The sequence below is a fragment of the Orcinus orca genome, chromosome 3, assembly GCF_937001465.1.
Source record: "Orcinus orca chromosome 3, mOrcOrc1.1, whole genome shotgun sequence".
NCBI classification, from domain to species: domain Eukaryota; kingdom Metazoa; phylum Chordata; class Mammalia; order Artiodactyla; family Delphinidae; genus Orcinus; species Orcinus orca.
This window is the reverse complement of record NC_064561.1, coordinates 7666967-7690658: the sequence shown is the minus strand read 5'-3', so window position 1 is coordinate 7690658 and position 23692 is coordinate 7666967. Positions and strand designations below refer to the sequence as shown.

Here is a 23692-nt window from a genome sequence, read left to right as displayed (position 1 = left end):
CCCCGACTTCACGGGTGGACCTTCTAATGGGGCCCAGAGATGAGAAACAGAATAAGATAGGACTTCCCTGTGGTGGTCCAGTGGCTAAGAATCCACGCTTCCACTACAGGGGGCACGGGTTCGATCCCTGGTTGGGGAAGATCCCGCATGCCACGGAGTGCGGCCAAAAAAAAAAAAAAAAAGAATAAATAAGACAGATAGATAGTGGGTCACACGGGGAATGTGGTGGGCAGAGCTGATCAAATATGAGGGCAAGACATGGGAGTTGAGGCCATCTTTCAGCCTTAGCACCTGAAGGATAGAGCCACCAGAGGGTGTTGTGGGAGAGTCAGAGCCCTGATCCGAAGCCCAGAGAGGTAGGGCCCGGCTCGAGGCTCCCAGGCACGTGCAAACTGACTACCCCCTCCCCAGCCCAGCTCAAGATTGACATCTCCCCAGCCCCTGAGAACCCCCACTTCTGCCTCTCCCCGGAGCTGCTTCATGTCAAGCCCTACCCAGACCCCAGGGGTCGGCCCACCAAGGAGATTCTGGAGTTCCCCGCCCGTGAGGTCTACGCCCCCCACACCAGCTACAGGTACAGCCTCTGGGGCAGCCGGGCACTTGAATAGGGGCATTCAGGCATCATGCAAAGGGAGATGCCCTTTCCCCGACACTCACAGACACTGGCCTGAGATGCCACTGCTCTGCTTTAATGGGGGATGGATAGGAATGAAGGGGCGTGTCCTTCCTCCACCCCTCCTCGACGGTCCGTGTCCTCTGCCTGCGTCCCTGCCTGCTTTCGTCTCTGCTCCATGGCCGGAAATGGGGCCCAGCGCCCTGGCCGACCTCAGCAGGCAGGCAGCTCCTCCCTGTGCCGGGGCCGCGTGGGGCATGGCAGCATCCCCTGGTGCGTGACTGGTCCTCAGTTCCACCCAGACAGGTCTCAGGCTGGGAGCGCCGCCGTGTGGAGTCTGGGAGGGAGGTGAGGTTCAGCCAAGGCGCAGGGGTCCCCATCCCGCTGCCCGGCACGCCCAACCCCCCACCAGGCACACCTCTCCTGAATATCTCTCAGCCGCTGCTGCTGTGCCATCATCTCCTGCTTCTGTCGCTGCATGTGGCCCATGAGGGCCCACACGATGTGGCTCTGCTTGTCTGCATGGGCCTGTGGGGTCAGGACAGAAACCTCAGCTGGGGGCCTCCTCACCTCCTGTCCCTCGACCCCACCCAGACCCCCCTGCTCCCCACTGCATCTGTGCGACCCGGCAAGTCACTGCCACTCCTTGGCCTCAACTTCCCCACCTGTAAAATGGGGATGAAACAGGAGTCCCTCTGTGGGGTTGTTACGAGCATGGATTTTTAGAGGGCATAAAACAGTGCCTGGATACATCATGGGCACTCAAGAAATTCTCTAAATAGTATGCATTTATTGAGTAACTCCCATGGGCCACCCCCTACTGAGGATTTTATCTGCACTGAGTCCCTGGCTCTGCTTTGAGAAATCAGTTGTCGCCCTTATTTGCAAATAGGGAAACTGAGGCATGGGAAGGGACATGGGTTTTGCCCAGAGACACACAGAGTAGAGGCCAGGGTGCTGGAAGGCTGACCTTTGGGGGGTCTCTGGGACAAAAGGTTCAGAAATGAGGTCTGGTTGTGAATCAGCGTCTTGACTCCCCCAGGGCTGGGAACCCCTTACCTTTAAGGCCTCAAATTCTTGGCGGGCATGGCCCAGCCAAGCGCCTCTCAGCTGGACTTCCATCCGCTTCATTTTCTTCCGCAGCACCTGCTGTCCTTGGGCCACTTCCTCCAGCGCCTGGGCTGTGGCTTCTGCCTGCAGCTTGAGACCATCCTCTGCCATCTGATCAATAGATAGCGGATGTTAGTAGATGACCTACTGGGACTGGCCTGATTTTAACACTGGAAATCCTGTATTCCAGGAACCCCCTCAGTCCTGGGAAAACCTGACAGTTGGTCACCCTAGGCATAACTCTCCCATAGACTCCTATCCACCCCACAACACCCCAACTGCAGCATCTACCTGCATCTCCAGTAGGCTCGCACGTAGCTCCTGGGCTGCATCCTGGCCCTGGCTGACCTCCTGCCCCAGGAGCCCCAGCGCCTGGCCATAGAGGCTCAGGCTGCGCCCGGCCTCTGTCAGCTGTGCCTCGGTGGCCCTGTACACGCCGTTGAGAGCCTGGCTCAGCTGCAGGGCCCCGTGAAAGAGCAGGGTCAGCTCCTCCTGCTGCGCCGGCTCCGAGCCGCTCATGGGGGCCACCGGGGCAGGCTGGGCCACCATCGCCAGGGCGCACAGCAGACACAGCATGAGCATGGGCATGACTGGGGGGCTGGGGGTGTGGCCACAGCAACAGTGCTGCTGCCTTTTATGCCTTAACACCCCCCTTAACCTCAGGTCAATCGTTAACTGGCCAACCGGGTGCCCCGTGTTGTGCAAGGGCCTGGCGGTGGCACTAAAGTTGCATCAGGCGAATGTCCAGCCGGGCCACGCTGGCATCACGCTGGCTGGGGCGCGGGGCCAGGTGTGGGCTGGGGACGCTAGGAGAGAACAGGCCCAGGCCCCGCTGGGAGACCCTACGGCTCCTAGCCTCAGTTCCCCCTCCCGTGGATAGGCATGACAACAATAACGGCAATAACAGTGAAGCTTTTATGAGTTCCAGTGGTTTGCCCAGAGCTGTCCCACTGCTCTTATAGTAGCTGGTCTCATAATCGTCCCATGAGCCTGTGATGCTGGAGTTTTTGTTGGCCTGGTTAAGAGCTAAGGGAGCAGGTACAGATGGTGGAGACTCTCCCAGGGCCACACAGCCTGACTCCAGGACCTCCACGTACCCTGGCTCAATGCTAACTGCCATTTGTCTCCCTGGATGACTGTGGGCAAGTGCCTCTGTTTCCCTGTGAAATGGAGTGTGATGTGAGTCCCTGCCCACAGGCTGCTGGTGAGAAATAAATGAGTCATTTCACGTCGGGTGCTTAGAACAGAGCCCAGCACACCCAGAGCCAGCCGGTGCCACATTTGTGTTTGGTGCAATCATTGACATTTTTGTAATTTAGCATCGTTGGTATTACAAAGGCTCAGCTGGGGAGGCTTGGTGCCCCCATTAGACAGATAGGGAAACTGAGGCCCAGGGGGCAGTTAGGGTTTGAATGGAGTTACCCTGGGGGAGGGAGACAGAACCCTGACCCCAGCCCAGCCCTTGCCTTCAACTCCAGCCTGGGTTTCCCCGCCTGAGAGACACGCCATATAATTCTAGTGGCCTCTTCTGGGGGAAGGGGTGGTCAGGCTGCTGAGCTGGATGATGGGCAGGTCAGCCTGCGCAGGGCTCAGGCCTGGTGCTGGTTGCCTGGGCTACCTTCTCGGAAGTCTGGCCCTCAGCACCCATCTGTCTCCTGCCCTCTGCCTCACTGTGTACCCTCAGTACCCCCGAAGTCCCTCTGTTCCCACCGTCTGCCACACCGTTCCCCCGCCTGTGCTCTGAGGGTGCCCGTCTGTCCTCCATTCTCTGCCAGTCACATCTCCCGCCTGGTGCCCATATGTGTCCCTGACCCGGCTCTCAGTGCCCCAGTGGTGTGGCCGCCGTCCCCCGGCTCTCTGTCCCTCTGACGTGGACATGCCCCTGCCCCTGCAGGAACCTGCTGTACGTGTACCCGCACAGCCTCAACTTCAGCAGCCGCCAGGGCTCCGTGCGCAACCTCACTGTGCGAGTGCAGTACATGGCGGGCGAGGACCCCAGCCAGGCCCTGCCGGTCAGTGGCGGGGCCCAGGGGGAGGTGGGCGGGGTGTCCCCCACCGGCCCCTCATGCCCCTGCTCCCCCAGGTCATCTTTGGCAAGTCCAGCTGCAGCGAATTCACCCGCGAGGCCTTCACACCAGTGGTCTACCATAACAAGTATGTGGGGTCGGGGTGGGGGGACTGATGGGGGTACAGTGGGGCAGGAAGGGGCGCCAGGGTCGGGGGAGGGGTGCCGTCTCCTGGAGTGCTAATAAGGGAACCCGAGGCAGAGAGCAGGGACAGTGGGGCCCAGCAGCACTGGGGGAACGTGTGGCAGACGGGGCGGGGCAGGCAAGGGGGAGCCCGGCCCCCAGCAGAACCCCCAGCCGGCCCTGCCAGGTCCCCTGAATTCTACGAGGAATTTAAGCTGCGTCTTCCGGCCTGTGTGACCGAGAACCACCACCTGCTGTTCACCTTCTACCACGTCAGCTGCCAGCCCCGGCCAGGCACGGCCCTGGAGACTCCTGTGGGCTTTACTGTGAGCTCCCCTCCACCACTGCCAGCCCGCACCCCCATGCCCAGCCCTCCTGCCCACCGTCCGGCCCCATACCTGACCCCCAGCCTCCCCCCAGTGGATCCCACTGCTGCAGCACGGCCGCCTGAGGACCGGCCCCTTCTGCCTCCCTGTGTCCGTGGATCAGCCCCCGCCCAGCTACTCCGTGCTCACACCGGACGTACGTGCTCTGGACTCCCTGCCAACTAGCACCCTGTCCCCCATCAGTGCTCCCAAGTCCCCCATTCGTGCCCTGCTTTCCTTCCCACCAATACCCCTGGGAGCCTTGTCCTCCATTAGGGCCTCCAGGGCCCCTGCCTGCCTCGTCACACCCACCCCCATTATTAATCCTGTGATCTGCTGCCCCCGTGCGTGTCCCTCCCTGTCCCCGACTAGCCCTGCCTCGTTACTGCCCCCTCCCCGCCTCTGCACTCACTGTTCCATAGTGAGATTCCACTGCCTCTCCGCTGCAGCCCCCCACTTGCAGCCCTGCTTGCCTCCCTAATCACTGTCCCTAGGGCACCCCCTCCCCATGCGAATGTTCTGTCACCCTCCCGCATAGCCTTTAATTTGCACCCCGGGGACCTGGAGTCCTCCCATCATGCTATTTCCTGTTCATTCCCTCCAATAACAGTCACTCTGGGTCTCCATTCTCCCGTGAGCATCCCAGGCTTCCGGCCTGCCCGGTGGACCCCCGTAGCGCTCCCCTCCATCTGCCCCCATCTCTGGGTTGGGCGGGGCCCGGGGGCAGGGTGCCAGGTGGCTCCCCGGGGCGGGGCTGTGCTCGGGCCACAGTGTCGCAATGGCTGAGGCTGGTGGCCTGAGCGGTGGGGAGGGCCGGCCGGTGCCCACTTGGTGTGTCCCTCCCGCAGGTGGCGCTGCCGGGCATGCGCTGGGTGGATGGCCACAAGGGTGTGTTCAGCGTGGAGCTCACGGCTGTGTCGTCTGTGCACCCCCAGGTAGGGGGTGGGGCCAGAGCCCAGGAGTCCGGCCCTGGGGTTGGGCAACAGTTTCCGCTGACCAGGGAGGCCTGGCTTCGGGCCATTGGACACGACTTTGGTCAGCGGGGCCAGGCTCCAGGGAAGCTGCTGACTCAGGCGGGGGTGGCCGTGCCAGTGGCCGTCCTAGCTGGAGCTTTGGCCTTTGCATGGTCTCTCCTCCCCCCGCCCGATTTGTCCCTTGTTATTTCTGTGATCACTCCCCACCTTTTCCTTTTCTTCTTGATCTACCGTCTTGTCCCTTTTCTCATGTATTTTCCATTCACTGATCCCAAGCCTCGGTGTCCCAGCCTACTCAGCCTCGCACTCGATCCCCTGGGCCCTTTCTGGACTGGGGGCCCTGGCCTCGCCCTGCTCACCCCTGGTCTCCCACCAGGACCCCTACCTGGACAAATTCTTCACCCTGGTGCACGTCCTGGAGGAAGGGGCCTTTCCATTCCGGCTCAAGGATGCCGTGCTGAGCGAGAGCACCGTGGAACAGGAGCTGCGGGCCAGCCTGGTGGCCCTGCGACTCGCCAGCCCTGAACCCCTTGTCGCCTTCTCCCACCACGTACTGGACAAGCTCGTACGCCTGGTCGTGCGGCCCCCCATCATCGGCGGCCAGATCGGTGCGCGGGCACAGCCTCATACCTTAGTTTCCCCATCTGGAGAATGGGCCTTGGGTCCCCTGGTCCTGGGTGACCTCCCATAGCCCATTTATCTCTCTGGTCTCAGTTTTCCAATCTGAAAAATGGCCCCTCAGTCCCCTAGTCCCCTGAATTTTTGATGGCCACTGGACCCCCCTGGGCCACTTGAGCCCCCTGGACCCTGAAGTCTCTTCCCTGGGGAAGTGGGAAGCCCTGGGACCTGGAACTTGACCTCTCTTCTGCCCGGCAGTAAACCTGGGTCGTGTAGCCTTTGAAGCAATGGCTCATGTAGTCAGCCTCGTCCACCGGAGCCTGGAGGCTGCCCAGGATGCCCGTGGTCACTGCCCACTGCTGGCTGCCTATGTCTACTATGCCTTCCGACTGCCTGGCACGGAGCCCAGCCTCCCAGGTGGTGAGTGTTGGTGGGAGACCCTGGGGCACGGGAAATACCTGGGACCAGAGCATCCCAAGCAAAGGGAAGGGCATGTGCAAAGGTCCTGAGGCTGCACAGGCTTTGGTTGGTTTGGGCAATTTACAGGAGAGAGAGAGAGAGAGAGAACTTTTTGCCCCAGCCCCAGGGGAGTGGTCTTTGTAAACTTGAGTGGCATGTGATTCAGCCAGTCAGCAAGCAGGGACTCAAGCAGAGCTGTCTGGGTTTGAATCTCAGTTCTGCCTACAAGCTCTGTGACTCTGGGCCAGTGACTTGACCTCTCTGGGCCTGTTTTCCCATCTATAAAACGATGATAATAATAGTGCCTCTCACAGGGGTGCTAGTAGTAGTCAATGGCATAGTAATCCATGCAAAATGCTTGGCACACTGAGCGCTCAATAAAGTTGGATTTTTTTTCATTTGCTAAATAATTGACAATTAACACTAAGACTTATAATGTGCCAGGCACCGTTCTCAGTGTTTTTCATTCTCCCCAAAATTGCTGTGAGGCAGAGCCATTATCACACCCATTTTACAGGTGAAGAACCTAGAGGTTCAGAGAAAGAAAGTGACTTCGCCAAAGGCAGCTGACTGGGAAGGGGCAGGGGGTCATGAGGGCAGGTGGGCAGGGGGCTGAGCATATATATTCCTTCTATCATCAGGGGCCCCTAAAGTGACGCTGCAGCCTGCCACGCTGGCCCATGGCCCTGGCCGCCCCGCAAGCCTCTACCTGGCCCGCTCTAAGAGTATCAGCAGCAGCAACCCTGACCTGGCCGTGGCCCCTGGCTCCGTGGATGACGAGGTCTCCCGCATCCTGGCCAGCAAGGTAGGGCAAGGGGCCCCTGCTCTCTCCAGCCTCAGTGGTCATGGCTGCCAGGTGGGCAGGTGAAAGATCTCAGTATTGACAGAGGATAGGAAAGACAGCCAACAGCATGGATGAAGACTTGACCCTGGGTTATTCCCTGGCGGTCCAGTGGTTAGGACTCCAAGCTCTCACTGCCAAGGGTGCGGGTTCAATCCCTGGTCAGGGAACCAAGATCCTGCAAGCCACGCAGACTGGCCAAAAAAAAATAGACTTGACCCTGGACATTAGGGTTGGGCCCTGGCTGTCACAGGTTGGGAGCTGTGACTCGGACTCTTAGGCTGACCCAAGGACAGGTGACTGGATCTTGAAAAAAGAGCACCATGTACATAGCGCAGTGGTGCATTCATGTGTACCCTATGCATGTACGTACACGGGGCACGTATATGCACGCACCCCACGCACATGGGAACGCGGGTGCATGTACTCATGCATTCCACGCACAGACGTATGCGGGATGCATATACGTGTGCACCCCATGCGCATTTGCGCACACACACATATTCCAGGGTTGCGTGTGGGTGTCCACGTGGGCACACGTGTGGCCCAGGACAGTGAGCACGCTTGGTGTTTCACGCTGGTTTCCCTGCCCTCTGCCCATAGATGCTACCACTTATCCGTGTATCTCCAGGGTATCGACCGCTCACACTCCTGGGTGAATTCTGCTTATGCTCCAGGAGGCAGCAAGGCGGTGCTGCGACGGGCACCCCCTTATTGTGGGGCCGACCCCAGACAGGTGCCCTCCCTGCCTGCCCCTGCACGTGTGTCACCCCACCTCAGCATGAGCTCCTCCCACCTTCCTGGCTGGGGCCGACTAACCTAGGGGGGCTGCCTGGAGGAGGCAGCGGACCCCCCTCCCCCCCACCCCGGGCCTTTGTTTGGGGCTGTGGAGTGGATGTTGTAGGCAACACAGGGTCATCTTAACCAGCCTTTTGCTGCCACACAGACCACAGCCTCAGGCAGAGACAGAAGGGGCAGGGTGGTATGCAAATAGCATGCAAATGATATGCACATTCAGCCGCTCTAACCTCACTGTCCCGCATGGCCTGTTTCTCTCTCTTTAATCCACTCTGTTCGGGAGACACTCAACTGTCCCCTTGACACAGCAGCCTGAATGATGCCCAGGGGATGGAACTGAACCTCTGGGCTCCCCAACCCCGTTTCAGGCAGAGCGACCCCTGTGGGCAGCTTCCTTTGCTTTGCCCCTTCCTGGGACCTGGTGTGGGGAGGGGCTTTGCCATCAGACCCTGGATCGGGATCAAGTCCTGGTTCTGCTGTGGGCTCCTCCTGCGCCCCAGGTTCTGAATTTTCAGAAGTGAAGACTTGCTATTCAGTGCAGCGGTCCGAGCCTGGGAGGGAGTTAGGGCATCACAGGCAAGATTTTGTTGGGCAGATAGATCCTCAACCCAGCTTCATCCCTGAGTTACTGGCTAGTCGGGGAGAGAGACACCCATCAAACAAACACATGAATATATAAGTGCAGGGGGTGAAAATACCTGAAAGGAAACGAACTGAAACAGGCCACCAGCCTCCCTCTGGGTGGTCTGGGGAGCCTCTCCTGGGAGGTGACATTTTTGCTGGTACCTGAAGGGTAAGATAGAGCCAGCCAGTGAAGGGTGGGTGTTCCAGATGGAGGGAAAGGCATAGGCAGAGGTTGGAACCAAGCTCAGAGGCCCCTGGGCACCAAGGGCTGGATTCCCTGCATACCTGGCCCCAGGCCGTGTTCCAGCTCTGTACCTGTCACCTAGGCAACCTGCACCGCATGGCAGCCAGGGAACTGTTCACAGCACAAGCAGGGGGACTTTTGGACAGTCTTCTAAGATTTGCTGGGAGTCTGGGTTCATGGGCCTTTCCAGTCCCCCCATGTTTTTAACAGGTCTCCCCACCAGTGCCCTCAGTTCTCTGGGGTGTCAGCTGGGCCTGGAAGAGCACATAAGAGGTGACAAGGTGGCAGGAGGGCAGGCATTCCAGGCAGGAGGCGGCAGCGAGGCTGGCCTTTGCAGTAGATGGTCCATCTGATGCGGGCTGAGGAGCCCAGGGCGTGTGGCTGGGACTGTGGGAGCTGGGGGGGCCCCCACGCCCAAGGCAAGGACCTGGGCAGTTTCCAAGGCCGGGCCAGCTCCATCACTGGGTCTCCTCTCCCTGTCAGCGGCCTCACCTGACCAGCAAAGGAGGCAGGGAGAGTGGAGCTTGAGCACCTCATGCCCATTTCACAGATGGGGACACTGAGGCCTGGCAAGGCCCCAAGCAAGGCTGGAGCGGGGCCAGGCCTGGAAACTGGGGCTCTCTTGGCTGCTCCCACCGTCTCTCATCACCACCTCACCTCCTCTGTCCTTATCTTTCTTTTTCTTATTTCTCCTCCTCCATCCTCCCTTTAATCCCCGTTGTCTACACTCTACACCCCTGTCTGCACTCTTCCTCCTCCACCCTGGTGCCCTCCGCCTCCTCTGTCCATCCCTGGACTCACGGACTCACACACACTCTCCGCCCTCGTCCCCACTTGGCTCACCTGCTCTGACCACGTTCTCTTCTCCGTCTACACTGATTTTACCCTCCCCACCTCCACTCCTCCCATGTCTTTCCCCTTATCTTTGTCTGCTGGGTCCTGCTCCATCTGATGGGTTCCCGCCCACACTCTTGCCTGTTCCGTTCACCCTGCTTGTCCCCTCCTTACCTGTGTCTTGCTTCTTCCCGTCTCTTCCATCACATTCTTACTCTCTCCATCCGCTCCCACACTCTTCTGTCTTTATTAACACGGCTCTCCCCATCCACGTCCCCGCTGTCTGGCCACACGGCCATGTCTTTCCTCCATCCACGCCGACTGGCTCTCTCCTCTATCCATACCGCCTGCACCCACTCTGACCCCCCTCGCCATCCCATCCCCTCGTCATCCCATCATAGGCCATCGACCGCAGCTCTAGCCGAACCTCTTCCTACCTCGAGGGCTCCTCCTCGACCCCACCAGCCACCCAGCCGAGACCCACTGTGCAGAAGGTAGTGGGAGGCAGGGGGTGGGTGACTCCATTTTGGGGTCCAGAGCTCCCTTGCCCTCGAGCCCAGCAGGGTCTGGAGAGCCCGGGGAAAGGGCACGTTGACTCCTCCTGGCCCCTTTCCTCCTGCATGGCCTTTCGCTGCTCTAATCCCAAGCCCTCCAGCTGCATCCTCCCCTGTCACGCCCTCCAGACGGGGGTACGGGGTGGGCTCCTCTGCTCTCTGTGATCCCTGCCCCTGCCCCCAGCTGCTTCACGAGGAGCTGGCCCTGCAGTGGGTGGTCAGCGGCAGTGCCGTGCGCGAGGCTGTCCTGCAGCATGCCTGGTTCTTCTTCCAGCTCATGGTGAGACGCCCTCCTCCCCGCCCAAGAACAAGGGGCCCCCAGGGGAGACTCTCCTTGGGGAGAGAAGCCCCCTGAGATTGTACCTAAGCCCCCTGAGAAGTGGCCCCAAGAGACCCACACGTAGAGAGAGATAAGAGATGCCTAAGGGAATCTCTCCCTGGAGAGGCCCCCTGAAAGTTCCCTGAAACCCCTTGCACAGCGAGAAGGATCCCCACTACCCACCTTCCCTATAAGACCATTGAGAGACCCCCAGCTAGCAAGGAGGCCTCCCCTGCAAGAGAGAGAAGGAAACTGTTGGGATCAGACTGGAGACATCCCCCAAACTCTTCAAGAGGTGCCTTGAACTATTCCTCCTGACTACAGCCGTCCCCCCTCAATCTGGTGGGCCTTCAAGCCCCACCCTCCTACCTACAGTCAGACGTTGACCCCTGGAGACCTGCTCTAGCCCCACCCATACTCTCTCAGCCTCGCACCCACTCAAGGCCCCGCCCATGTCCTTCTCAAGCCCCACCCACAACCTGCAAAGTCCCACCCACAGCTCTTGGGCCCTCCCCACAGCTATCAGGCCCCACTCTCACCCCATAACTACAGGGCTCAAGCCACATCCAGGACCCCTCATGCCCACCTTTAGCCCACTTCAAGCCACCACTCACAGCCCACCCATCTGCTCCCTTCTGGCAGGCCACCTCCACCCACAGCCCCTCAAGACCCACCCCCCACCCTCTTCCCCCACCCCCAGGTGAAAAGCATGGCGCTGCACCTGCTTCTGGGCCAGAAGCTGGACACACCCCGCAAGCTTCGCTTCCCTGGGCGCTTCCTGGATGACATTGCTGCCCTGGTGGGCTCTGTGGGCCTGGAGGTCATCACCCGCGTCCACAAGGTAAGGGGGAGGGGCCTCCATGGAGGGAGGGTGGGGCAGGGGTGCTTAGGGAGGACATAGAGCCAGCCACATGAGGCATCAGTCCTGTCCAGTGCCTCCTGGCTACAAGACCACAAATCCCATTTGCTGAATCAGCCTGTTCACGCAACATCTATTTCTTAAGCACAGCCCTGTGCTGGGAACTAGAGACACAGCAGTGAACAAAACAGACCCAGTTCCTTACCCTCATGGAGCTGACTTTTAGGGGAAGATTTGAAGGACGTGAGGGAGCAATCTATGTGATATCTGGGGGAAGAGCACTCCAGTCGGGGGGAACAGCAAGTGCAAAGGCCCTGAGGCAGGACCGTGCCACTGTCAGAGGAGCAGTGAGGCGGTGAGTGGCTGGGGTGAAGTGAACAAAGTGGAGAGTGGGAGTTGGTGAAGGCAGAGAGGTGACAGGGCAGATGCATTAGCCCTTAGCACAGTATCAGAATACAGTAAGTACTTGGTAAATGGATGTTGATGTTCCGAGACCTTGATGGTTATCCAGGCCCTGGACCACTAATTCCAGTGCTCACAGAAGCTGGGCAGACAATGATAATAGTAATAAAATTATGCATTTATTGAGCACTTACTGTGTACTTAAATACTTTATTTTTGAATTTTATTTATTTATTTTTATTTGTTTATTTTTGGCTGCACTGGGTCTCCATTGCTGTGCGCGGGCTTTCTCTAGCTGTGGCGAGCGGGGGCTACTCTTTATTGCGGTGCGCGGGCTTCTCATTGCGGTGTCTTCTCTTGTTGCGGAGCACGGGCTCTAGGCACGCAGGCTTCAATAGTTGGGGCATGCAGGCTCAGTAGTTGTGGTGCACGGGCTTAGTTGCTCCGCGGCATGAAGGATCTTCCCGGACCAGGCCTCAAACCCATGTCCCCTGCATTGGCAGGTGGATTCTTAACACTGTGCCACCAGGGAAGCCCCTACCTAAATACTTTAGATGGATCACATTAAACTCTCCCAACAACTCCATGAAGTTAGTAGTATTGTTTCCTCCATTATACTGTTGGAGAAACGGAGGCAAAGAATGACTGAGTAACAACTTGATACCATATAAGTGGGAATGGGCAGAATGGGGATTTGAACCCTCACCACCAGCTTCAGTTGGGGGAGTAGGGCTTATGGTGGACCAGAGGGCATGTGGCCAGAATGTCTGATTTTTAAAGAGAAAGGGGACTTCGGATTTGATGGGAATTTTCCAGATTTTTGAAATGCTAGTTGGCCCAAGCTGGTCCTTGTGCAATCCCCTGCGACCTCTGGGCTGGTCTCAAAGGTTTTAACCTTGTTTCGCTAGAGCCTCCCCAGGGGCTGAGTTCCCGGAGGCTGATCCAGATTATGAGGAAATCCTCCTCAAAAGGGCTGCAGGAAGGGGCTTCCCTGGTGCCGTAGTGGTTGAGAATCTGCCTGCAGGGGACACGGGTTTGAGCCCTGGTCTGGGAGGATCCCACATGCCGCGGAGCAACTAGGCCCGTGAGCCACAACTACTGAGCCTGCGCATCTGGAGCCTGTGCTCCGCAACAAGAGAGGCCGCGATAGTGAGAGGCCCGCGCACCACGATGAAGAGTGGCCCCCGCTTGCCACAACTAGAGAAAGCCCTCGCACAGAAACGAAGACCCAACACAGCAAAAATAAATTAATTAATTAATAAACTCCTAACCCCAACATCTTCTTTAAAAAAAAAAAAAAAAGGGCTGCAGGGAAGAACAATGCCCTTGAGAAGCACCTTCGTCACAGCGCTGGGGGGGTATCAGTGACGGGCCACAGCGGTTTCATTCCTTCACTTGACATTTATGGAGTACCAACTGTATCAGGCTCCACGCACAAGTCTCTGCCCCACTTGAGGACTCAGAGCTCAGGTGGATTTTGTATTTTGTTTCTTTGGGTTGCAGGGAACTGCGGGCCACCGAGGCTAACTTGTGAGGCCAAGAGTAGCTCCCGAAAGCAGGAGGGCAGCTGGGCCTTGAGGCCATGGGAGCCTCCTTCCTTGTCGTTCCTCACACGTGCCAGGCGCTTCCTGCTCCAGGGCCTTTGCACTTACTGTTCCCTCTCTTCAGAACGCCTTTCTCCCCTGGGCTCTTGCTCACCCTTCAGGCTTCTCTTGAAATAGCACCCTGTTAGTTGTCTTTGAAACACATAGAGCTATCTGGAATACTCTTATCCCCCATCCCCCTCCCCCCCATGAGACTGAGAGCTGGACAATCAGCAGGGACCATGTCTGTCTTTTTCACAAGACTTGGTACATAATAGATGCTTGTTAAATGATTTCTTAGGGTTTATCAGTTAGGGCAAAGGTTAATTTGCTTGAACATCATCACAAATGGTTTAAATGTGACCAAAGTTTATTTCTGAGCATAGGTGGGCTACGGGGGGCCCCACGGTGTGGGCCTGGCCATCTCAGTTCATTATGGTACCTGCCACATCAGGCATTACAGGCTATGGAAACCGGAGGACCTGCCCCTTCTGTTTAAGTGGCCACGTCATTCCTCTCAAATCCCATTGGCCAGGATGTGGTCACATGATTGTTCTCAGCTGCATGGGAGGCTAGGAAATGTAGTCCCTACCCAGCTCTGAACTCTGAAAAAGCGTCCCAATACCTGTGAGAGGATATGGTAGGGGGTCAGCAGCCAGTCTCTGCCATCTGTGTTGTGTTACTCAAATCTGGTGAGAGAATAAAAAAGAGTGTCCTCAACAGAGCCCGGGGGAGGGTAGACACTAACTGTGGGGAAGGGAAGGGCTAGTCAGAGGGAGGAGGACAACCAGGAAGCCTGGGAGTCCAGAGCCTAGAGACAAGGGCATGTCGAGGAGACCCAGGGTTTTCGGGCAGTGACACGGCTCTTAGGGGTCACTGGTGGCCTTGGCGAGAGCCAGGCCAAGGGCAGGGATGGAGGCTTGATGGGGTGGGTGGGCATGGCCTGACAGGCCCTGTTCCCCCAGGACGTGGAGCTGGCCGAGCACCTCAACGCCAGCCTGGCCTTCTTCCTCAGTGATCTGCTGTCCCTGGTGGACCGCGGCTTTGTCTTCAGCCTGGTCCGGGCTCACTACAAGCAGGTAGGGGTGGGCGTGGTGGGAATGGCACACCTGCAGAGACGTGGTAGGAACAGCACACCTGCGGGGATGTGGTGGGGACGGCATACCTGTGGGGGACTTGGAGGGGACAGCACACCTGCGGGGACATGGCAGGGGGTGGTGTGGATTGGTGGGCAGAGCAGTGTAGTGTCACCCGCTGAACCCTCCCCTGCAGGTGGCCACACGGCTGCAGTCGGCTCCCAACCCGGCGGTGCTGCTGACCCTGCGCATGGACTTCACCCGCATCCTATGCGGCCACGAGCACTACGTGACCCTCAACCTCCCTTGCTGCCCCCTGTCACCCCCGGCCTCACCCTCGCCCTCCGTATCTTCCACCACCTCGCAGGTGGGCTGGCCTCACATCTGCTTCCTCTTCTTTACCTATGACCTCTTACCTTTCAGCCTTCTTGTGTGGTTCCCTCATCTCTGTCCATTTCGCAATAGGCCACTGCCCAGGGGACTGACCCCGTACCTCTGACCCTTCACCTCTGACCCTGCATTCTCAGCAGTTTCCTGGGAGGACCAGCTTCTGATTTCTCACCCCTAAATGCTAACTCCCAGACTGGCGTTCCATCTGCCATTTCTCAAATCTCTGACTTTGGACCCTGTGCCCTGTCATCTCACAGATGAGTTAACCCTAACCTCTCACCTCTGACCCTTGGCCCCTGGTCCCTTGCTTTGTCCCCCTCTCCAGAGCTCCACCTTTTCCAGCCAGACCCCAGACCCCAAGGTGATCAGCATGTTCGAGCTGAGTGGGTCGTTCCGGCAGCAGCACTTCCTGGCTGGGCTCCTGCTGACGGAACTGGCCCTGGCCCTGGAACCTGAGGCCGAGGGGTGAGCACAGGCCCTGCCTGGCCATGGGGTGGGAGGAAGGTCCAGGAGCCACACCCACTCTGTCCTGAGCACCTCACTACCCCACAGGGCGTCCCTGCTGCACAAGAAGGCCATCAGTGCTGTCCACAGCCTGCTCTGTGGCCATGATGCTGACCCCCGCTACGCCGAGGCCACTGTGAAGGCCCGGGTGGCCGAGCTATACCTGCCACTGCTGTCACTGGCGCGGGACACACTGCCACGGCTGCATGACTTTGCTGGTCAGCAGGGCAAGGAGGGGCGGGGTCCCACAATCTGGGGGCCTGATTGATCCCACAAGGCTCAGATCGGGAAAGGTGGGCGAGCATGTTAGGAGTAAAAACATGGGTGTTAGGATCAGAGGAGTGGGTCCAAGTCCTGCTGTGGGGCCCCAAGAAAGCCATTAACCTCTCTGAGCCTCAGATTTATCACCTGTAACATGGAGACAGTGGTAGCACCAGCTACTTCCTAGGATTATGTGAAAATCTGGTGAAAATCTGAGCACGTGTAGTACTGGGATATTGTCAGCGTGCAATAAATGGGAGGTGAATTATCTTCTAGAAAGAGGTGTGAGGAGGGCAAGGTGGGGAACATCAGTTAGAGCCCTGTGTTCGTTCATTTATATGCACTTTCATTGGCACCACTGATGGACAAGTGTGTTCAGTGGTTGGAAACACAGACCTGGGATTGGTAGGTTGATCCCCTTCGTCATTCGGGGGAAACTCTCAGTTGTTATCTCTTGAATTTTTTTTTCTGCCTCGTTTTCTCTCTTCTCTCCTCCTGAGACTCCAATTACACGTATGTTAGACCTTTATGATCATGTTACAAGTGTCTGCTGTGCTCTGTTCTGGTTTTCATTCTGTTTGCTCCCTGTGCTTGAGTTGGGAAACTTTCTATTCATATGTGTTTGAGCTCACTACTTCTGTCTTCTGCTGTGTCTGGTCTTCTATTAATCCCCTCCACTGAGTTCTGAATTTCAAATTTTATATTTTCCAGTTGTAAATTTTGATTTCGTTGTTGTTGTAGATTCTAGTTCTCTGCTGAAATTCTCCATTTTTTTAACCCATGTTTGTGCATCTTTTTTATTTTAAAGTTTTGCTCACTTCAACATTTGATCATTTCTGTGCCTGCTTCTATTGTCTTTTCTCCCTTATCAGTCACCTTTTCCTGCCTCTTCACATCTTCTGATTTTGTGTTGTATTTTGGACATTGCATGTAAAAGGAACATCAGGACTGAAGCAATGTCATCTTTTCCCAGTGAGCATTCCCCTTTCTCTCTCTTAGGCAGCTAGGATAAGGGGCTGATTACCTCAATCCAGTCAGGAATTCAGCTAGGTTAAACTGGGCTGGAGCTTTAGTAAAACTCAGTTGACTTTGACCTTTTATTTCAAGACTCTGTGGAGTGAAACCTGTTCTGTATTTGTTGGCAGCAACTCTCTCTCTCTGATGAGACTGTGTTTTTTGGGGAGGGGGGCAGTGGAGAGAGTACTCTTTTAAAATCAGAGATTTTTTTTTTCTTTTTTCTTTTGGCTGTGTTGTGTCTTCGTTGCTGTGCACGGGCTTTCTGTAGTTGCGGTGAGCGGGGGCCACTCTTTGTTGCGGTGCGCGGGCTTCTTATTGCAGTGGCTTCTCTTGTTGCGGAGCACAGGCTTTAGGCGTGTAGGCTTCAGTAGTTATGGCATGTGGGCTCTAGAGCACAGGCTCAGTAGTTGTGGCGTACGGGCTTACTGGCTCCGTGGCATGTGGGAATCTTCCTGGACCAGGGATTGAACCTGCGTCCCCTGCATTGGCAGGTGGATTCTTAACCACTGTGCCACCAGGGAAGTCCAAGATCAGAGATTTTGGAACCAGACTGTTTAGATTAAAATCCTAGCTCTACCATTTACCTACTGTGTGACCCCAGGAAAGTAACTTAACCTCTCTGTGCCTCAGTTTCTTCTTCTAAAGAGTAAGGGTGATAAAAGGACTTATCTCTTAGGGTTGTTTTGAAGAGTAAGAGTTAATATTGTTAAAGTGCTTAGAACAGTACCTGACACAGGAAATGCTATGTAAGCGCCAGTTGGTGCTATAATAATAGCAGCAGCATTTATTATTGTGGTTGTCACCATTGCCATCATCATCATCGTCGTCATCTCTACAATGACTGCTCCTGTGCACCAGGCCACGTTCTAAGTGTTGAGTTTAGAGTGGCCAGAGCAGATATAGTCCAGGCCTTTGTGGATCTTAGAAACAGTTGCATGATGCATGTATCTAATTACAAGTACAATAAGTGAGCTCTGGGAGTCAATAACTAGAGACTCCACCCTGGTCTGGGGGGTGGAATCAGGGAAGGCTTCCCTGAGGAGGTGACCTGCGAGCTGAAATTTGAGACAGAGACAGCACTTAACCATGGTCTCATTCTTTTCTTGACCCAGAGGGTCCAGGTCAGCGGTCAAGACTGGCCTCTATGCTCGACTCAGACACAGAAGGGGAAGGGGACATGGGAGGCACCATCAACCCCTCAGTGGCCATGGCCATCGCTGGTGGCCCCCTGGCCCCTGGCTCCCGGGCCAGCATCTCCCAGGGCCCAGCGACAGTGAGTACCAGCCTTGTCCCCAGAGACCCCATCCAACATTTGATTGTTTTTGTGCCTGCGTCTAATGTCTTTTCTCCCTTATCAATCACATCTTCCTGCCTCTTCACATGTCTTGTGATTTTTTTATTGTATTTTGGACATTGTGTGTCCAATAACCTGGTAATGGAATTTATGCAATGAAGTACCAATTGGCCAGGTCTCATCTTAACATGGAGAAAAATGAAAGTCACCTCTCTCCCTTCTGAGTGCCCTGTCCCCTCTCTGCCCCCAGGCTGCTCGCTCGGGCTGTGCCCTCTCCGCCGAGTCTAGTCGGACCTTGCTGGTGTGTGTGCTGTGGGTCTTGAAGAATGCTGAGCCAGCCCTGCTGCAGCGCTGGGCTGCGGACCTGGCCCTCCCTCAACTGGGTCGTCTCTTGGACTTGCTGTACCTCTGTCTGGCTGCCTTTGAATACAAGGTTTGAGGGGTGGGCAGGGGACTGGGGTATAGGAGGCAGAAGAAGCAGGACCAGGTTAGCCCACAGAAAAGATCAGAGTCAACCTCGAACTTATTCTCTGTTCCTGCAGGGGAAAAAGGCCTTTGAACGTATCAACAGTCTCACGTTCAAGAAGTCACTGGACATGAAGGCCCGGCTGGAGGAAGCTATCTTGGGCACCATTGGAGCCCGACAGGAGATGGTGCGACGGAGCCGTGGTGAGAGGGAGATGTACCCCATGCACGTCCCTACCCGGTGCCTCCCAGCCTTTGTACCAGGGGCCCCAAGGCGGGGACCATCTCTGCCTCTATTTGGCTTACTTTTCCCAGAAAGAAGTCGACGCGTTATCCCCGTACACGTGGGTGTCTGTGTTCCCTGTTCACGTCTAACTGCATCCACGTCACCCAGCGTCCTCACAGGGATGCCATGTGCGTGGGATCCATTCTCATGGTCACGTGTGTCTTTCTGTTTTTGCACATCTGTGAACATGCACCTGTGTGTCTCAGAGAGGAGCCCATTTGGGAACCAGGAGAATGTACGCTGGCGGAAGAGCGTCACACACTGGAGACAAACCTCGGACCGTGTGGACAAGTGGGTGTGGGCAGGAAGCAGTTTGCTGGGGTTAGACCAATGTCCAGAGAACTGGCGTCCCCCCCGCCCCAGGGCAGCCGAGGGAGGGGAAAGACCTCAGCCGTGGGGTGAAGTCTGGCCCTGAGAGGCCCCCTCAATCCCTCCTGTCCCCTCCAGGACCAAGGATGAAATGGAACACGAGGCCTTGGTGGACGGGAACCTGGCAACCGAGGCAAGCCTGGTAGTTCTGGATACACTGGAGATCATCGTGCAGGTAGGGCTTGATCCAGCACCTCCCTCACCTCTGACCCCACCACAGGGCCTTGTGATCTCTGACTCCAGAATCCCTCTCCTTTCCTGACTCCATAACCACCCCAGTCTCTAACAGCTGGATTTCTGGCCCCCCAGACGGTGATGCTGTCAGAGGCCCGGGAGAGTATCTTGGGCGCGGTACTGAAGGTTGTGTTGTACAGTCTGGGCAGTGCCCAGAGTGCCCTCTTCTTGCAGCACGGCCTGGCCACACAGCGGGCCCTGGTATCCAAGGTGAGTACCTCTGACAGCCACGCTTCTTAAGAGTAACAGTTGGGCTTCCCTGGTGGCGCAGTGGTTGAGAGTCCGCCTGCCGATGCAGGGGACACGGGTTCGTGCCCCGGTCCGGGAGGATCCCACATGCCGCGGAGCGGCTGGGCCCGTGAGCCATGGCCGCTGAGCCTGCGCGTCCGGAGCCTGGGCTCCACAGCGGGAGAGGCCACAACAGTGAGGCCCGCGTACCGCAAAAAAAAAAAAGAAAAAAAAGAGTAACAGTCACAGCCCATTCATTGAGCAACTGTTGTGTGCTCAGCAGCTCCATGAGGCAGGCAGACACTCCTTAGCTACAGCTTGCAGAGGAGGGAACTGAGGATCAGAGTGGCAGAATTACTCACCCGGAGTCACACAGTAAGGGCTTAAACCCAGGTCTGACGCCAAAAGCTGCTGGGCTTGGCCCGAGAAGGCAGAACACAGACCGATGCTTCTGCCCATGTCCCCATCGGGGACCTTCTGAGCCAGAACGGGGAGGGGCTGACTGGTGTCTGTCCCGCCCTGGGGGCCAGTTCCCAGAGCTGCTGTTTGAGGAGGACACAGAGCTGTGTGCCGACCTCTGCTTGAGGCTCCTGCGACACTGCGGCAGCCGCATCAGCGCCATCCGTACGCACGCCAGCGCCTCCCTCTACCTCCTCATGCGCCAGAATTTCGAGATTGGCCACGTAAGTGGGGGTGTGGCGGTGGGGGTGATCTACGGCTCTGGGGAGGGCGGCCGACTAGGGGTCTTGACGCGATAGACGCACGGCAGGAGGGGAGAGGGGTGAAGTCAGTGGGTCGAGCAGGCTCTGGTGTGAGGGTCCGAGGTCCACAGTCAGGCGTGCTCTTCCTCCCCGGCCTACCCAGAACTTTGCCCGCGTGAAGATGCAAGTGACCATGTCACTTTCGTCCCTGGTGGGGACAACGCAGAACTTCAGCGAAGAGCACCTGCGACGTTCACTCAAGACCATCCTCACCTATGCCGAGGAGGATGTGGGGCTGCGGGACAGCACCTTTGCTGAACAGGTGACCCCGCCGGACCCCCGCCCGACCTTCCGCAGCCAGGGTCTTTGCCCTGCCATGCTTAACCCCTGACCCCACCACCTCGGCTCCGTCACTCCTGGCCATTCCCCCGTTCCAGGTCCAGGACCTGATGTTCAACTTGCACATGATCCTGACTGACACGGTGAAGATGAAGGAGCATCAGGAGGACCCGGAAATGCTCATTGACCTCATGTACAGGTGAGGAGGGCCGGTTGGAACCTTCAGCCATTCACAGACAGGTGAGGGGAGAGGAGGTGGTGAGAGGGACAGGTGGGGAGGGAGCAGGTGAGCGTACAGGTAATAAGAGAGACAAGTAAGGATGGACAAGTGAAGAGGGACCAGGAGAGGAGACACGTGAAGATGACCAAGTGAGAGGGCAGACAGGTGAGGGGCCAGGTGAGCAGACAGGTGAGGGCAGGTAAATGAGCAAGTAAAAATGGTGCCGGATGAACATACAGATGAGGATGACAGAGGAGCACAAGAATAAGTGAGGGGGACAGGTAGGAGAGACAGGTGAGGTGCTAACCCATGAAGGGGTGACAGATTAGGGGAACAAGTGATTTGGAAGAGAGTGAAGGGTATTTAGTAAGAAACTGGGGAGTGGGAGATGGGGGCCCGGGTGATGGAGACAGAGAAGGCAGGGGGCATACAGAAGGGATGGGCCTGGGCAGACCCAGAGTGACACTTGTGGGGGTAATGAAGAGACGGACAGGTAAGGAGTGGGATAAGTTAGGAGACAGGTGAATGGGGTAAAGGTGAGGAGATTGGCTGGGGCAGATGGGTGGGGCCACAGGTGAAGGGGATGGACAAGTGAGGGGTGAGCAGGGGGGCAAGGTGAGTCTCCATCCTCCTCACATCCCCCCTCACCTGGGTTCTAGGATTGCCCGGGGCTACCAGGGCTCCCCAGACCTGCGGCTGACATGGCTGCAGAACATGGCGGGGAAGCACGCAGAGCTGGGCAACCACGCGGAGGCTGCGCAGTGCATGGTTCACGCGGCCGCCCTGGTGGCCGAGTACCTCGCTCTGCTGGAGGACAGCCGCCACCTGCCTGTGGGCTGTGTTTCCTTCCAGGTGAGCGGCAGGGATGGGGGGATGGGGGGTGGGGTAGTGGCGGGCAGGGGGTGGCACACGTGGGCCGAGGACCAGGCTCTGATGCCACCTCCCACCCCAGAACATCTCGTCCAACGTGCTGGAGGAGTCCGCCATCTCTGACGACATCCTGTCGCCTGATGAGGAGGGCTTCTGTTCCGGGAAGCACTTCACGGAGCTGGGGCTGGTGGGGCTGCTGGAACAGGCGGCCGCCTACTTCACCATGGTGAGGCCTGGGGCTGGGGCGGCATCGTGCATCTGCTCGTGGGCCCGATACCCGCTCCCAGAGCCTCAAGGTGAAGCTGCTGCCTGGACCCTTTCTGGGCAGGGGATTTGCGGAGAAGGACTGGGATCCCTCAGAGGCCCCGTTACCTGCCTTTTTCCCCATAAAACCCTTGAATATATTCAGTTACCATTTTAAATTCTTTTTTTTTTTTTTTGTGCCGCACCCTGTGGCTTGCAGGATCTTAGTTCCCCGACTAAGGGGACTGAACCCAGGCCCCCCTGCAGTGAGAATGTGGAGTCCTAACCACTGGACCACTAGGGAAGTCCCTAAAATTCTTTTTTGTTATAAAAAATTTCAAGAATACATAAAAGAAAGTTGTATCCCCACCACCCCTCATACCCAGCACTCAAATTCAGTGACCACCTATATTTACCATCCTGTTTCAGTTCTTTGCATCAAGCCTTCTTTTTTTTTTTTCCTTTTTTCTAGAGGTTTTTTTTTTTGTTATTGTTGTTTTTATTATTATGATCACTTTGCTGGAGTCTCAGAGACAGAGGCCTTGGGAATAAGCCAGACGGTAGACACAGATCTCTAACAGTCAGCAAATAGCTCAGGATACCTGCCGTATGCCAGGCTTGATGCTGGCCCTGACTGGGGGCCAGCGGCACTCAGGAGCGGCCATTACCATGTGCTGGGAGGCAGTTGGGTGTGGAGGTTTTAGACACCATGCCAGAAGGGCCAGCCTTCAGGTCCTGGCCCTGGGGAGCCCCTCCACGTCTCTGAAGTTCAGTTTCCCCTCTGAGGAATGGAAAAAGATGATGACTCCTCCCACCAATGAAGGAACATGGGTAGAGTGTACATGTACACAGCACCGGGTCCATAGTAAGCATGGTGGAGACCACAGAGGATGTTTGTAGGGGCTGAGTGGAAAGGCTGGTACCCCATCTGGGGCAGGTGTGGTCAGGGTGGGCTTCCTGGAGGAAGTGATGGAAGATGGCACCCTGGAGGGTGGGTAGGAGCATGGAAGGAGGGTTGTTCCAGGCAGGAGAGAAGATCAGGGCTGGTGCTGGAAATCCTGATGTTCCACCCCCAGGGTGGGCTCTACGAGGCAGTGAATGAGGTCTACAAGACCCTCATCCCCATCCTGGAAGCCCACCGCGACTACAAGAAGCTGGCTGCTGTGCACGGCAAACTGCAGGAGGCCTTCACCAAGATCATGCACCAGGTGGGCCCAGGATGCCCTCTCAGGCCCTGCCCTCAGCCCCTGCCCCTGGCCCCTGCCGAGCTCAGCTGACCTTGACCCTTCTGTCCCCACCCACAGAGCTCCGGCTGGGAGGTGAGTGGCCACCTGCCTCTGGTCAACAGTGGTCAGGCACCACCAGGGGGCGCTGGAGGAGCACAGCTGCCTGGCCGCGGGGGCTCAGTGGGCGATGACGCACCCCACTACTTCCCCCCCGGAGCCCCCCTCCCTGCCCCAGATCTCCAGGGCAGCCTGTGACTCACCCAGCTGGGAGCTCTCCAGAGACACCCCTCCCTCAGGCAGGGCCAGCTTGGTCACTGCCTGGAAGGGGGGGCCTCCAACTTCCTCTGTCTCTGTTTCTTTTTCTCTCTCTTTGTGTCTCTTGGTCTCTTTCCGTCCATCTCTCCCTGTCTCTGCCTCTTTCCTTGATCACTCTCTGTGTGTGTCTCTTGGTTTCTGTCTCTCCCTGTCTCCCCAGCTTCCCCCAGGGTCTCTGCTCATTGCCGTTTAATGTCCCCCCTCTCCCGCCTCTCCCCGACTTGGGTCTATTTTTAGGCATCTCCTAGTTTGGGGAGAATTTTCTGGC

General features: G+C 57.1%; 2 protein-coding genes across 38 annotated transcripts in view; one reads left to right on the top strand and one right to left on the bottom strand.

The window, feature by feature from the left end:
* Positions 1-23692, top strand: part of DOCK6 (dedicator of cytokinesis 6) — a 43144-nt gene that overhangs the window by 15938 nt on the left and 3514 nt on the right. For 10 of the 37 annotated variants that reach the window (XR_004475496.2, XR_004475495.2, XM_049707149.1 and 7 more), the window contains 30 exons: positions 412-574; positions 3618-3735; positions 3807-3877; positions 4100-4238; positions 4333-4434; positions 5126-5212; positions 5628-5859; positions 6128-6289; positions 6970-7133; positions 7801-7905; positions 10071-10163; positions 10408-10503; positions 11243-11383; positions 14352-14465; positions 14659-14829; positions 15178-15317; positions 15405-15574; positions 17747-17907; positions 18179-18361; positions 18471-18597; positions 18886-18970; positions 19127-19223; positions 19358-19492; positions 20041-20193; positions 20375-20533; positions 20649-20749; positions 21430-21622; positions 21723-21866; positions 22960-23091; positions 23188-23202. Coding sequence is in view for 23 of the 37 variants with exons in the window: in XM_049707149.1 (XP_049563106.1) it covers positions 412-574; positions 3618-3735; positions 3807-3877; positions 4100-4238; positions 4333-4434; positions 5126-5212; positions 5628-5859; positions 6128-6289; positions 6970-7133; positions 7801-7905; positions 10071-10163; positions 10408-10503; positions 11243-11383; positions 14352-14465; positions 14659-14829; positions 15178-15317; positions 15405-15574; positions 17747-17907; positions 18179-18361; positions 18471-18597; positions 18886-18970; positions 19127-19223; positions 19358-19492; positions 20041-20193; positions 20375-20533; positions 20649-20749; positions 21430-21622; positions 21723-21866; positions 22960-23091; positions 23188-23202 (3953 nt within the window). In the remaining 14 variants the exon portion in view is untranslated. Of the gene's footprint in view, positions 1-411; positions 575-3617; positions 3736-3806; positions 3878-4099; positions 4239-4332; positions 4435-5125; positions 5213-5627; positions 5860-6127; positions 6290-6969; positions 7134-7772; positions 7906-9385; positions 10236-10316; positions 10504-11242; positions 11384-14351; positions 14466-14658; positions 14830-15177; positions 15318-15404; positions 15575-17746; positions 17908-18178; positions 18362-18470; positions 18598-18885; positions 18971-19126; positions 19224-19357; positions 19493-19793; positions 20017-20040; positions 20194-20374; positions 20534-20648; positions 20750-21429; positions 21623-21722; positions 21867-22669; positions 22749-22959; positions 23092-23187; positions 23203-23692 lie in introns of those variants that run through there. The other 27 variants (XR_004475497.2, XR_007476180.1, XR_007476179.1 and 24 more) reach the window with 22 other exon arrangements.
* ANGPTL8 (angiopoietin like 8) lies at positions 674-2325 on the bottom strand. The gene is made up of 4 exons (XM_033401162.1): positions 2015-2325; positions 1673-1834; positions 1032-1141; positions 674-950 (listed from the first exon to the last, which is right to left on the bottom strand). The coding sequence occupies exons 1-4, from the start codon at positions 2309-2311 to the stop codon at positions 923-925; spliced, it is 597 nt and encodes a 198-aa protein (XP_033257053.1). The 5' UTR covers positions 2312-2325; the 3' UTR covers positions 674-922.